The sequence below is a fragment of the Chiloscyllium plagiosum genome, chromosome 4 (assembly GCF_004010195.1).
Source record: "Chiloscyllium plagiosum isolate BGI_BamShark_2017 chromosome 4, ASM401019v2, whole genome shotgun sequence".
NCBI classification, from domain to species: domain Eukaryota; kingdom Metazoa; phylum Chordata; class Chondrichthyes; order Orectolobiformes; family Hemiscylliidae; genus Chiloscyllium; species Chiloscyllium plagiosum.
The window spans coordinates 102,799,783-102,815,419 of NC_057713.1; the positions used below are offsets into that span (position 1 = coordinate 102,799,783).

A 15,637-nucleotide genomic window follows, 5' to 3' on the forward strand; every position below is an offset into this window, starting at 1 on the left:
CATGCAAAAAAACAACAAATGTAAAAGCAAACTGGAAAAACTGCAGTGTTTGTAAAAATGTTACAAAACCTTTGCCAACATTCTGGGTCACAAGCTTATTAGTGAACATGTGAACCAATACAATTCTTATGAGAGCATGTTAACACTTGGATTTTCTGCATGTGCTTCCAGCCAGCATGGCTCTTGGTTCACGGTCAAAGATAAATTGATGACACCTACATCAGTGAAGGGCAAGTATCTTGTAGTACCTCCAATGCTTAACTGTTTAGAACTTGCTTACAGAAGGACTGGTCCCGTTCCGTGCAAGAATGCTCAAATTTCAGAAGCACTTAGGAATATGATATATAATAATGCAGATTATTGTTTTCCTAATTTGTATCTTTAACATAAAAACTGGTTACACAGACACATGATTAGACAAAACACAAAAATAAATATTTGATGAGTGGTCATAATACTTCGTGAAAGAGATGGGTTTAGGAGGAGAAGTGGAAAGTGGAAAGCAGAAGTACAGATGGAAAAAAGTTCAGAAATTATGACCAAGATTATCATTTCCTGGAGGCCAGGGATCAAAGGTTTTATTGATGGTGCAGGTAAGACAGAACTTCATTGGAAGAGGAACTTTCTTCTACCAATGTGGATGCAGCAAGTGGAAGATGGTTGGGACACTTCGGATCTGGAGGGGTGAAATTGCTCCCATTGTATTCCCCCAATGACAGCTGAGTTAGTTAGTGGTGGAAGACTATGGGAGGAATTTGGTTCTAGAAGATGGTGGGTTTCAGTGGCTTGCACCAAGTGTTAAGGATTAAATTGTCTATGATAACAGGTGCTAAGAAAGGGAATCCAGTGCCAGTAAGCACTAGATTCAGAACCATTCACATTTTTTCCACAGACTACAGCGTGCATTACAGCATGCATAATCAGTTTATGGGTGGACATAAATTGTGCAGGGAAGCGTGCAAGAATGCTCAAATTTCAGAAGCACTTAGGAATATGATATATAATAATGCAGATTATTGTTTTCCTAATTTGTATCTTTATCTGCATGCATAATCAGTTTATGGGTGGACATAAATTGTGCAGGGAAGAGGATAAGTTGGAAGTCCAAATTCTCAAGAATGATGTACGTCACAGAGAGAGAAAAAAAGAGACTACTGCTATTATGAGAAGAGTAGATGGAACCAGAGAATAACACGCCCACTCAGTTTCTGAAGTGTCCTGGACAACTGCCATTTCCTGAACATCTCATGGGTGTCCCTTGAGCAGAAATTTCTATGAACGGTCAATTAATGCAGATTTGCAGTCAGGATAGCAATCAGATATTTAAGTGGAAATTAATCAGACCATCCATATTCTTAATATGATTGTACATTTCACACAATGAACACAAATCTGTTACAAATTAACAGCCTATCATTCCATTAATGATTATTGGCAGTTATGAGCCTGTACAGGTTGAAACTTCCCCACAATTTCCATTGCACATCTATGATACTCACCAGCAACAGATTCAGGAGGAGAATAAAACTGTCCATCAGATAGGGGGCCAGGAAGAATAAGAGGTGCATGCTCTGATACATCAGACACTACAAAGACTCCTAGAATAAAAATAATGATACTTGTATTACAGATGCTGGGAAAAAAAAAGTATACAATTTATTAGAGTTTATAAGCCTAAAGCAACAAGTTAGAAGTTATAATTTAATTTACAGACCTGACATGCATTATACTATCCAGTATATAAATAAACCTATTATTGATTTAAATGATCTGACACGAGTAGAATGCTGTTGATTCATGAAGGAGAAAATCAGGACTGAAATTTACCAGAATTCTTTGAGGATGTAACAGCAGGATAGATATAGGAAATACAGTGGAGGTAATTTGATTGGATTTTCAGAATGCATTGATACGGCAACACGTTAGGCTGCTTAATAAGGTAAGAGCAAAAGGCAAGGCTGGTAGGGGTAGGGGAAGCTGAATGATGAGAAAAATTGATGTTTTGGTTAAGAAAGAAAAAGGAAGCATATGCTAGGTATAGACAGCAGAGATTAAGTTAATTCTTAAAAAGAATATAAAGGCAGTAGGAGTATAATTAAGAAGGAAATCAGCAAAAAGGGCAGATGAGATAGCGTTGGCAAATAGGACAGAGGTGGTGGTGCATAAATCCCCAGGACATAATCAAGCGTACAATAGAACTTTGTGGAAATCTAGGAAAGTCATTGCTGGGATCCTTGCTGAGATATTTGTATCATCAATAGTCACAGGTTAGCTGCTGAACACTGGAGGTTGGCCAACGTGGTGCCACTATTTAAGAAAGGTGGTAAGGAAAAGGCAGGGAATTATAGACAGGTAAGCCTGATATTGGTGGTGGGCAAGTTGTTGGAGGGAATTCCGAGGAACAGGATTTACACGCATTTGGAATGGCAAGGACTGATAAGGGATAGACAGCATGGCTTTGTGCGAGGGAAATCATGTCTCACAAACATGGTTGAGTTTTCTGAAGAAGTGGTGAAGAGGTTTGATGAGGACGAAGCAGTGGACATGATCTATATAGACTTTAAGGCATTTAGAGTCATAGAGATGTACAGCATGGAAACAGACCTTTTGGTCCAACCCATCCATGCCGACCAGATATCCCAACCTAATCTAGTCCCACCTGCCAGCACCTGGCCCATATCCCTCCAACCCTTCTTATTCATATACCCATCCAAATGCCTCTTAAATGTTGCAATTGTACCAGCCTCCACCACTTCCTCTGGCAGCTCATTCCATACACGTACCACCCTCTGAGTGAAAAGGTTGCCCCTTAGGTCTCTTTTATATCTTTCCCCTCTCACCCCAAACTTATCTCCTCTAGTTCTGGACTCCCGACCCTAGGGAAAATACTTTGTCTATTTACCATATCCATGCCCCTCATAATTTTGTAAACCTCTATTAGGTCATCTCTCAGCCTCCGACACTCCAGGGAAAACAGCCCCAGCCTGTTCAGCCTGTCCCTATAGCTCAAATCCTCCAACCCTGGCAACATCCTTGTAAATCTTTTCTGAACCCTTTCAAGTTTCACAACATCTTTCCGATAGGAAGAAGGAGACCAGAATTGCACGCAATATTCCAACAGTGGCCGAACCAATGTCCTGTACAGCCGCAACATGACCTTCCAACTCCTGTACTCAATACTCTGACCAATAAAAGAAAGCATACCAAATGCCTTCTTCACTATTGTATCTACCTGCAACTCCACTTTCAAGGAGCTATGAACCTGCACTATAGGTCTCTTTGTTTAGCAACACTCCCGAGGACCTCACCATTAAGTGTATAAGTCCTGCTAAGATTTGCTTTCCCAAAATGCAGCACCTCGCATTTATCTAAATTAAACTCCATCTGCCACTTCTCAGCCCATTGGCCCATCTGGTCAAGATCCTGTTGTAATCTGAGGTAACCCTCTTCGCTGTCCACTACACCTCCAATTTTGGTGTCATTTGACAAGGTCCCTCATGGAAGACTAGTTAGCAAGGTTAGATCTCATGGAATACAAGTTGAACTAGCTATTTGGATACAGAACTGGCACAAAGGAGAAGAGAGGGCAGTGGTGAAGGGTTGTTTTTCAGACTGGAGGCCTGTGACCAGTGGTGTGCCACAAGGATCGATGCTGGGTCCACTGCTTTTTGTCATTTATATAAATGATTTCGATGTGCACGTAAGAGGTATAGTTAGTAAGTTTGTAGATGACACCAAAATTGGAGGTGTAGCAGACAGCAAAGAAGGATACCTCAGTGTACAATGGGTTCTTGATCAGATGGACCAATTGGCATATGGAGTTTAATTTAGATAAATGTGAGGTGCTGCACTTTGGAAAGGCAAATCAGGACAGGACTTATACACTTAATATTAAGGTTCGAGGGAATGTTGCTCAATAAAGAGACTGTGGAGAACAGGTTAATAATTCCTTGAAAGTCGAGTCGCATGTAGATAGGATAGTGAAGAAGGTGTTTGACATGCTTTCCTTTATTGGTCAGAGTATTGAGTACAGGAGTTGGGAGGTCATGCTGTGACTGTACAGGACATTGGTCAGGCCACTGTTGGAATATTATGTGCAATTATTATCTCCCTGTTATCGGAAAGATGTTGTGAAACTTGAAAGGGTTCAGGAAAGATTCACAACAATGTTGCCAGGATTGGAAGATTTGAGCTACACAGAGAGGCTGAATAGGGCTGAGGCATTTTCCCTGGAGTGCTGGAGACTAAGGGATGATCTTATAAGAGGTTTAAAAAATCATGGAGGGGCAAGGATAAGGTAGACAGACCTTATCCTTCCCTGGGGTGGGAGAGCCAGAACTAGAGGGCATAGGTTTTGGGCAAGAATGAGAAATTTAAAAGGTACCAAAGGGACAACGTTTTCACGCAGAGGTTAGTGCGTGCATGGAATGAGTTGCCAGAGGAAGTGGTGGAGGCTGATACAATTACAACATTTAAAGGGAATCTGGATGGGTATATGAATAGGAAGGGTTCAGAGGAGTAATGGGCCAAATGCTGGCAAATGGGACTAGATTAGGTTTGAATATCTGGCCAGCAGGGATGAGTTGGACTGAAGGGTCTGTTTCCGTGCTGTACATCTCAAGGACTCTATGACTCCTGGTGTTCTAGGTAGTATATTAGCATGAATAGGTGATTGGCTAACTAATAAAAGAGAGTGAGTTGGAGTAAGGAGGCCATTTTCAGGACAGTAATCTGTAATTACTGGTGTGCTACAGAGATCAGTGGTGGGGCCACAATTATTTACGATATATATAGATTACATGGATGAAGATAGTACATTAACTATCTGCAGATGACACAAAAATAGTTGGGAAGGCTAATGGTGAGGGTGTCTGTAGAAGGATATAGACAGATTAACTGAGTAGACAAAACTTGGCACATAGAATATGGTAAAATGTGAGGCAAGGCATTTTGACAGGAAGAAAAGAGTTGATTATTTAAATGAAGAAAGACTGCAGAAAGCTATGGAATAAAGGGATTGGGATCTTTTGTCTATGAATCACAAAAAGTTAGCACCATGTTCAGCAAGTAATAGGAAAGACAAACGGAGTGTCGGCTTTTATTTAGAAGATAACAGTGTGTAAAAAGAGGGAGATTTTGCTAAAACTATACAAGGTACTGGTTAAATCACAGCTGGAATACTTTGAACAGCTTTGGCTCCCTCATGTAAGGAAAGATATTCTGGCATTACAGGCAATGCAAAAAAGGTTCACAAAGCTGACACCATGTACGGAGGGACTGTCTTAAGATGTGACATTGAGTAGGTTAGGTTTCTACTCAATGGAATTTAGAAGGAGAGACAACTTTATTGAACATGTAGCACTTTTAGGGGTTTTGGCAGGGTAGACACAGAAAGATTGTTTCCCCTTATCTAGAACAAGATGGCATAATCTCAGAATAAGGATTCGCACATGAAGACAAAGATGAGGAGGAACTTCTTCTCTCAAATGATAGCAAATCTGTTGGAATTCTTTACCAAAGAACGTTGTTGAAGCTGGGTTGTTAACCATGTTCAAGACTGAGACAGAATTTTAAATAGAAAAGAAATCAAGGGTTATGGGGAAAAGGCAGGAAAGTGGAGTGGAGGATTATCAGATCAGTCATGATCTCATTGAATAGCCTACATCTGCTGTATGTCTTGTGGATAAAATGATGACTTGAACTGGCTTCATGGCAAAATTTGGTGTTACAAATCAAATTATTGTGTACCATCTGCATCACATGCCTATAATTATCTGAGAACAGCCTGTGGGGAATAGATAACACAAAGAAGCAGTAGGTGTACTTACTGTTTTCATCCTTTGCCTCTTGTGGCAACACCTTAAAATCCAGGAACCAAGTCTCAATCCAGGCTAGTATGAAGGAGATGATTGGCAGTAAATAAGCAAAGGCAGTACCTTGGACCAAGAGCTAAATTAAAATGAAAACCATTGACAAATTAAAGATAGTGATGGAAGAAAACTTCAGTTTTTTAATGAATTTATTCTTTCACAAGATATGGATGCTGCTGGCTAAACTCAATTTATTGCCATGCCTAACTGCCCTTGAGAAAGTGATTATGAGCCGCATTCTTGAACTGCTACAATCCTTGGGGTATACCCAGTACAAGAAGGAAGTGAATTCTAGGATTCTGAGCCAGTGACAGTGAATGAACAGCAATATTGTCCCAAATCAGGACAGTGGGTGGTTTGTAGAGGAGCCTCCAGATGGTGGTGTTCGAAGGACCCTTACAATATTCCAGAAACAATGCTTCAGAATGTGTCACACTGTTACAGTATGATTACAATACTGGCATCCACTCAGCAGATATGTCCAGAACTTAATTATTGCCCCATCAGTTCACACTCACTTCTCTGTAAAATGATGGAAGGGATCTTTCACAATGCCATTAATCAGCAGTTACTTGGCAATAACTTACTCACTGACACTTAATCTAAAGTTCTGCTTAGGTTGCTTAGTCCCTGACTTTATTATGGCTTTGACTCAAACATGGACAAAAAGAGCTGAACTCCAGAGTGAAGTGAGAGTTACAGGCTCTTGACATTATGGCTGTATTTGACAGTGTACCATCAAGGAGCTTTTGCAAAACTAGTCAATGGGAACTGTGGCAAAACTCTGTGCTGATTGGAGTCATACTTCGCACCAAAAGATAGATGGTTGCAGTTGTTAAGAGTTTAGACATTTTGGTTTCAGGACATAAGTGCAGACATTTCTCAGAATAGTATCCAAGAGCCAACCATCTTCATTGATGATCTTCTTTCCATCATAAGGGGTCAGAAATGGGAACACTGGCTAATGATTGGACAATATTCAGTAGCATTTATGACTCCTCAGATACTGATGCAGTCTATATCTAAATGCAGCAAGACCTGGACAATATCCAGGCTTGGACTGACAAGTGACAAATAACATTTACTCTACAAAAGTGGCAAGCAATGACCATATCCTTCAAGTCAGAATCTATCCATTGCCCCATGACATTTGAAGGTATTACCCCTGCTGAATCCTCCACTGTTGACATCCTGGTGGTTACTATTAACCAGAAACTAGCCATATAAATACTGTAGCTACAAAAGCAGGACAGAGGCTAGAAATCCTGCAAAACGTCACTTACCCCACACAGTCTGCCCATCATTTACAAGGCACAAATTAAGAATGTGATGTAATACTTCCTAATTGTCTGAATGCGTGCAGTTGCAACAATGCCCACCAAAACTTGACAACATCCATGACAAAGCAACACAAATATTCAATCTCTCCATCACGAACACACGCTAGCAGTAGTGTGTACCATCTACAAAATGTATTACAGAAATTCACTAAAGTTCCTTAGACAGCACCTTCCAAACCTACTACCACTACAATCTAAGGGGCAGCACGATGGCTCAGTGGTTAGCACTGCTGCACCAGGGTCTCAAGTTCAATTCCAGCCTCGGGCGACTGTCTGCGTGGGTTTCCTCTGGGTGCACCGGTTTCCTCCCACAGTCCAAAGATGTGCAGGTCAGGTGAATTGGCCATGGTAAATTGCCCACAGCGTTAGGTGCATTAGTCAGAGGGAAATGGGTCTGGGCTGGTTACTCTTCGGAGGGTCAGTGTGGATTGGTTGGGCTGAAGGGCCTGTTTCCACACTGTACGGAATCTAATCTAAAAGGACATGGCATCAGATGCACGGGAATATCGACACTTCCAAGTTCCTCTCCTAACTTGGACTACCTCACCTTTCTTACACTGTCATTGGGTCAAAATCCTGGAACTCCCTCCCTAACATACTGTGGATGTACCTGCACACAATGGTTCATGAAAACAGCTCATCACCTCCAAGGGCAAGTAAGGATAGGCAATAAATGCTGGCCCACATCTCCTGATGATTAACAAAAAGAAAACCCAGGGCTCCGTTCCTTCTAGGTGCTAGAGGGCACGTGTTTGGAAGGCGCTATCAAAGAAATCTTGGTGAATTAATGTTGTAGATGGTTCTCACTGCTGGCATTGTGCATTGGTGATGTTGAGTTAGGGGAATGTTGGAGGTTGCACCCATCCAAGAAACTGGAGAACAGTCCACTGCACTCTTGAATTCTTCCTCCTAAATAGTGGGAGACTTTGGGAGTCAGGTGGTGAGGTGCTCACTGTAGAATTCCTAGCCTCTAACCTGTTGTTGCAACTGTAATGGATGGTCAAGTTCAGTTTCTGGTCAATGGTTAGCCAGTTTGTTGATTGTGAGAAATTCATGATGGTAACACCAGTTAAATCAAGGGGAGACACAGATTCTTTCAAGTTTGAGATTGCTGTTATCTGAGTGATTAGTAACATTTATGTGTACATCAGCTCTGAATGTTACCTAGTCCTTGTTGAATAGACAGTCTGCTTCAGTATCTGAGGTCTGGTGTTGAATATCGTACAATCATTAACAAACATGCCCATTTCTGACTGCAGAGTAGATCTTTGAGATAGCTGAAGATGGGTGGTTTAGGACACTATCTTGATAAACATTGCCAGTGGTGGCCTAGGAGTAAGATGACTGACTGCTAACAATCACAACCATCTTCTTTTGGAATATGTACTAGTTCAAAACGTGAAGAGTTTTTCCACCCGATTCCAACACAGCTGACTTCGTGTTTGCTATTTTTCTCTGATGTCATACTCGGTCAAATGCTGCTTTGACTTCCAAGGGCAGTCAGTCTCACCTTAGTGAATATTTTATTCAGCATTTTGATGTAAAGTCAGTACATACCTTGGAAACAATTACTTTTACAATTAGAAAGGCACTGGTGACAGCTGTTGTAATCTGTGAAAGAGAAGAACGGTGAAGACAAGCAGCATTTACAGTAACAGGAGGAGAAATGATAGATTCTGTAATTCACTGCTCAGTACTGATGAAAGATTAATCTAACCTTCTTAAAAGTTGGAGCGGTGGTCGCACTCCTGAAAATGATAATACTTTATCCAAAATTATTCATTCGATCAGACACACACAATAGCAATTAAGTCATCACTACCCAACACCTTATCTGCACTGTCCAGCCCTTACAGGGGTCACCGTTTCTGCATTGTTCAAGAGTATGTGGGACAGTGAAACAACATTTGAAGTAAATTTTTTTTGTGTGCACCAGATCAGCTACTTAAATTAAAGGTTGACAGATCACTCAATGTAAATCGCCAAGTCACTGGATTGAGAAGAGGTCCCTTTTGAAGACTTTGGTTACAGCAAACTGCTGGCCAATTTACAAGAATTTGATTCTACACATTTCTCAAATGGATATGATAATGGCTTCTTTTCACTGCATCGATTGCCCAAGATTCAAGAAAAGGGCAGTTTCGGTCTGACGTTTAGAAGATTTTCAATGTCTTAAGAAAGGGAGCAAGAACAATATTGTCACAGCACTCACCGCAATCATCCACCAGTGGTTTAACCTACACAGAGCGTACGCAATAACCAGCATAAGGAATCGGAATACTGCCAGTAACTGGGAAGGTCAAAGAGGATTAGATTAAAAACTGCAAAGTATTTAAAGCCACATTAAGTAAGAATTTCAAGAGAAAATCTACTCACAAAGATATCAAAGTAAGATTTATGGAAGTCATAGTGAATGACTTCACTTTCTAAACTCTGAATTATGCCACCATCTACCTAGAAAACAAAAAGACACAAATGGAATTATTTTGCTAGCAATGGTTATTGAAACTGGGAGTTAAATAATCAAATATCTAGATATATATTGGCAGTTATTCAGATGTTAAAGATGGATCAGATATACTAAACACTAAGAAATGCCCTCATTATCACCATCAATTAGAGTTGGGCACCAAATGCTGACTTTACATTCCATAAGAAAATAAAATTATCAAGCTATCCTAAAAGAATCAATACAGTTTGTAATATTCCAATACATTGCAGTTATTAATCACGTTTCCCATGGGATCACTGCCAGTGTAAGTGTGGTGGTCCATTCCGAAACTCTTCAAAATACTGATTTACCGTGAAAATCTAGAACTAATAACTCAATGAACATCCAAAAGAAATGGCTTTTTGTTACTCTGGGTGTATTTGTATGGAGTCAGCGAATATCATGAAAAATAAATAAGAGGGCGTAGTCAGGGTGCGGAACTCTATCAGAGAGAGTTGGACATGTTAGGCCAAATGGACTCTTACCACATTGGAAAGTTCTAGGAGTCTATATTATCATTTCATATATTCAAAACAGATCTGAATGATTTACAGACCTCAAACCAGTGTGATCAGCTTAAGTGCGAATGAATGCCAAAAACCCATTAAGTTGACCTTAAGTTAAACTAAACCAAAATAATCAGTTTCAGTTCTGCAAATCCAAGAGCCTCAGAAAAAAATAGGAAAATATGAGACAGAGTGTCTCTCTTTGGAATGTTGTGACATTTTCACCCACTAGTCCAACACATGGTCCCCTTGAAACCCACTCCCTTAATACACATGTCCAAAAAGTACATAGTGTGAAGAGGAAATGGTAATGGGCCAAATATATTCGGACAATGCTTTCTGGGGTAAACTCAAACGTGACAATTGCAAACTGGGTGCGTGGAAGAAATGAAAGATTAGTAGTGTCTATTTTGGCAAAAATCAACACTGTGGTCAATCATTCTGGAAACTAGTTCTTAGCTGGTTGTGCAAGGAATGGGAAACTTAAACTTCTAGGGGCTTGTAATATGGCAGCTGCTGAGTTCAGTTTAGGCAGGCCTTCGGGAATTACTAAAGGATTATATTTTGGTTAAAGCTGAGTGTACAGCAATACTGGAAGCTTAAATGAGGTTCACACAAGGAAAGCTATCTATCAGAAGTCTTTTAAAAAACATAATATGCAGATCTCTGGCAAGATCAAAGTTTTGTGACCCTCCTGAATTTCCCAAGTTAGCGGTAGCGAGAGGCCTTCTCGAACAGAGCAAATTGCTCTGCTATTTCAGAAGGTAGTTTAGAGTCAACCACATTGTTGGGGATCTGAAGTCATGTATGCCACACCAGGCATTCTCCCTTTCCTAAAGGGCATTAGTGAACGAGATGATTGGTCTTTACAACAATCAATGATAGTTTCATGGTCACCACTACTGAGGCTAACTATTAATTCCAGAATTTTATTAAATTAACTATTTAAATTGAAACTAATGAAGGTTTTAAAAATACACGCTGGAATGTCCTCTGACTATTGAAAGAAGGTATGATCAGATCTCTTCAAGACAGCACTGTATGTAGTCTGGTCATCCAATCAATGGAACATTGTTAATGCTATCTAAGGAACAGATGTGAAAATTTAGAGTGGCAAACAGAACTTAAAATATGAGAAAAGCTGGACTAAAGGAGCAAGAAAGAAACTTTGAGGAACAAATCAGCAATTCTCTGCTCAAAAGGAGCAGTTTCCTCGTACTTGTAATTCCGCATCCCCGAAACCATTTTAATAAATCTGTGTCCCCTCAAAAGTGTTCATGCCCGTCCTAAATTAGATTTGGATTCAACGCAACTATTGGCGTCAAATTAGTATTTGATATGAACTAGGTTCATTTTCCTGAATTTTGTACTCAGTCCTTTATTTGGCTTTATAAAGTGCATTATTCAAAATGCTGTATTAACTGCTTTGTTAAACAGTCATGCTTCCATCAAAGATTTGTGCACAAATAACCTCGACTCTGCCTTCTTGCATAGACCAATCGAGTCAAATGGTAACTTTTGTGCCTTACATTGATCGAGAGTGTGCGTAAAGTGAGGTGACACTTTGCCCAAGTGCGGCTAAGTTGTTAAACTTGTGATTAGCAAGGGAGATACCAGCCAAATTTACACTTAGTGATTTAAGAAGAGAGACTCTCACACTGGCAATAAAATAAAACTATTTTAAAATACAAAAAATTATATTTGGTCCTTTGATCTCCAAAAAAGTAGTTAGTCTCATTGACGGATGGTTATAATTATTAACCACATGCTATCCATATTTTATCAAAGCCTCTATCCTCTCTCCATCCATTCCCAGCATGGTTAACTCACCACTTCATCTCAATTCTCTATCTGAGCCTCTCATCTCACTTCTTCTATTTCAAACAATTTGACCAACTTAACCCAGTCTGCACGTGTTGTCAAAGGGTACCAGGCGCAACAAGTCATTTGCAGAATATACACAGGGATATATAGAAAGCTATTAACTTGATTGCAGAAGCCTACATTAAAAAGAAGTTTAATACTTACATTTAATTCTATTATCCACAGCAAACCAACAAATAAAAGGTCAAAAGTAACAAATAAGCAGAAAGTCCTCCTGACATCAGAAATAGGTTTCCTGTCACTGTAAGACTCTAATCTAGCTGCAAGTTGAGATGTATGAATGGAATGTGTGGTACTAAGAGAAGCACTGGAATTGAAATGATCAGCTCGAGCTTCGTCCTGGACATTCGGCAATTTGCTCATCCTGCACGGCTCTGCCGCAACTTCAGCATCACCAGAAGCAGCTGCATAAGAACAGAAATATGAGAGCTCAGCAAAGAAATACAGCAGGAGAATGTAAAAATAGAAAGCACATGGTTTGCTTTCCTTGGGTAAGGCCCAGGAAACTTGTATTAATACAACAATCATTCCCAATCTAACTACAATTGCTACTATCAAATCCCACTGTGTTAAGCCCCAGCTACCAGAATGTCTGATGCCCAGAAGCAGGGTTACTCAGTTCAAGGAGAGTGGCTCCCGTGAGCTCCCAATGTGTCAACTGGTAGGTGCATACTATGGTATGAAACACTGAATTAACTTCCTTCTGTGCATTGTGATTTTGACTATCGAGACTGCATTGGCTCTTTGAAGGAACAAACCAGTTAGCCCTACTTTTTCAATGCAAATTGCTTTTCCAAACATTTATCCAGTTTCCATTTGAAGTCTCCGTTTCTACCACCCTTTCTAAATTCTAACTGCTCACTGCACAATAAGTTTGTTCTTTCTAAGGGTCTTTTACCAATCTTTTCAAATTTCTCTCCTTAGGATTTTCACTTTTCAGCCATTACAAAGTTTCTGTATTTAGAATATTTAAAACAAAGACTTTTGAATATTGTTATCAAATCGAGCACTTGCTGTTAATTGTCATCTTTCTCTCCACAGATGCTGCCAGATGTCCAGCACTCTGCTTTTATATCAGATTTCTAGCATCCGCAATATGCCTTCTCTACTCAAGGGAGGAGGTGGTGAGTTTCTTCAGTCTTTCCACATACGTGTAATTCCTCGTCAGAGTCCATTGTACCAGATTTCTTTCTATCCCCTCCAAAGCATTCATGCCCCTCGTAAATTGGATTTGTACTGAATATATCTACTGGAATCAAACTAATGTTCTACCTGTATATAGATTCAGTACAATTCCTTGACATTTGTACTCAGTCCTTTAATGGACTTTATGAAGCCCATTACCCGGAATACTGTAATAACTACTTTGTTAAAAAGGCATGCTTTCAACAAATATTTGTGCGCAAACAATCCCTCGTCTTTTTGCATCTCCTTTAAAATTGTATCACCTAGTTTGTATTGCCACTCCTCATTCTTCCTATCAAAAGTAGTGAGGTAAACAGTATGTTGCAGATGCATTTAAGAGAAAACTAGATATATTCACGAAAAAAACATGTTATTGAGTTGAGATTAAGTCAGGCAAACAGATTCTCATTTCAGACTTTAAAACAATTGCACAGAACATGGAGTCAAATTTTTGTGCCTTACATTGGCTGAAAGTAAAGTGAGGTGACTCTTTGCCTAAAGTCTTAGCTGGAGAAGGTAACCTCAGTTCATTCGCTGCCCTGTGCTTCGAGGCTCCTCACACATTTGATTAGGGATCAAGATGGACAAATAAGTTGCATTGAGACAGTGAAACAAGAACATAAAGCAGCAAAGTGCCTGATTAGATTCAGCTCATCTGCAGATAAAGTGTGAACATAGTAACAAAAAACCAGCTCAGCTCTTCTTCATGTTGATCAAATCAATAATGCTGTTTGCAAACCTCTGGTATAGGCTCTGTTCCTGTGCAACACAAAACTAAATTACAAAACATTATTTTCATTTTGTCTGTGCCATCAATTACTAAACCTGCTTCAATATGAATCGGGGCACCCTGAGGAAAATTAGCTTAAGTTATCTGAACTTGTCAAAACAAGTAGACTGGTGACAAGTTCAAGCAAGACACTAGAGCAACAAAATCAATTTATAAACTTATCACAGTGTTTAAACAACTGCTCAGATACTGTCAGAATATCAAAGGTAGATGAGCATCTGAACACCTAAGGGGCAAACTTTTTCACACAGAGGGTGGTACGTGTATGGAATGAGCTGCCAGAGGAAGTGGTGGAGGCTGATACAATTGAAACATTTAAAAGGCATTTAGATAGGTATATGTATACGAAGGGTTTGGAGGGATATGGGCCAAGTGCTGGCAGGTGGGACTGGATTGGGTTGGGATATCTGGTCGGCATGGACGTGTTGGACTGAAAGGTCTGTTTCCGTGCTGTGACTATGACTATTCCATGGTTAACTGTAAACAAGGGGTAATTTCAGTGAGTGCAAATGAAGTTACTACTCCAGAGGGTTCTGAGTTTGTGTCACTCCACCAGCAGGCCTGTCAGGATGATTGTGGCCAAATGTATCTGAGATGTATGGGGAGTTGGGACGTGAACCTGGGGAGCCCAAAGGGCTTGGGGCCTCTCCAGGGGGAGGAGGGGTCTCCCGGGCGGAGTCACTCAGACCCGCTTCAGATCGGGATGACATTTCACTCAGTTTCCACCTCCCGGAGCCGCCACAGAGACTCGGAACGGGAACAGCCCTGAAATCAGGCCCAGTAGCCCCAGCCCCAGCCCCGACTCTCCCACAGACACAGCCACCGACAGACAGCCCGGCCGCCGCCCGAATTTACCTGAGAATCCGCCGCCCAGTACCGGAACCACCACCCGGGACCCTCAGCTCCGGGGGCAAGTTAGAGAGGAACACACACGTGACCCGATGAAGTCCGGCCTCCCGAGCGGAAGGGGCGGGGCTACAAATCAAGGAGGGGTGTGGCGTCGCCTCCAGCGTGTAGTTCCACGGTGCACCTTTGTGTGTCTCCCTCTCTCCCCCTTCATTTTCGAACTTCCACCTCAGTCCCACAGATTGTGCAAACAAAAGGTAACAAGTCAACACACAGTCACCTTTCGTTCTTTTCCAACCTCATTTCGACTGAATTTGTTTCAGGCTTTTTGGAGTGTTTAGTGGTTTTTCCACATTTTATAGTCTGCATAAAATGTCCACAAAGATTTTGAATCATGTTGAGACAGATGATGTCTCGAAATTTATTAACACTTTTTACACAACGACGGTATCATAGACCCATGCGTAATCTGAGTTCTGTGCTTATTGGGGTACATTATGCAGCTATATAAAATCAAAATACTGAAGGTGCTGGAAACTTGAAACAGAATGATGGAGAAACTCAGCAGGTCAGGCAGCATCTGTGGAGAAAGAAACAAAGTTAACATTCAGAGTCAAGTATGACTTCTTCAGATCTATTTGTTACCTAGATAGAGGTGACTGAATATGCTACACTTACTCCATGACACAACAGTGACTGAATGTGAGGTGGGACCTTTATACTGA

General features: G+C 40.6%; 1 protein-coding gene across 5 annotated transcripts in view; it reads right to left on the bottom strand.

Annotated features, from left to right (window-relative positions):
• The window catches only part of stard3nl (STARD3 N-terminal like), a 33,895-nt gene extending 18,856 nt beyond the window's left edge, over positions 1–15,039 (bottom strand). For 4 of the 5 annotated variants that reach the window (XM_043688791.1, XM_043688789.1, XM_043688792.1 and 1 more), the window contains exons 1-7: positions 14,922–15,039; positions 12,236–12,495; positions 9,587–9,664; positions 9,423–9,500; positions 8,768–8,821; positions 5,829–5,949; positions 1,500–1,598 (exon numbers count right to left, since the gene is read on the bottom strand). In XM_043688791.1, the coding sequence (XP_043544726.1) occupies positions 1,500–1,598; positions 5,829–5,949; positions 8,768–8,821; positions 9,423–9,500; positions 9,587–9,664; positions 12,236–12,454 (649 nt within the window). In that variant the 5' untranslated portion in view covers positions 12,455–12,495; positions 14,922–15,039. Of the gene's footprint in view, positions 1–1,499; positions 1,599–5,828; positions 5,950–8,767; positions 8,822–9,422; positions 9,501–9,586; positions 9,665–12,235; positions 12,496–13,738; positions 14,274–14,921 lie in introns of those variants that run through there. The other variant, XM_043688790.1, reaches the window with a different exon arrangement.
• Between the last annotated feature and the right edge of the window lie 598 nt (positions 15,040–15,637).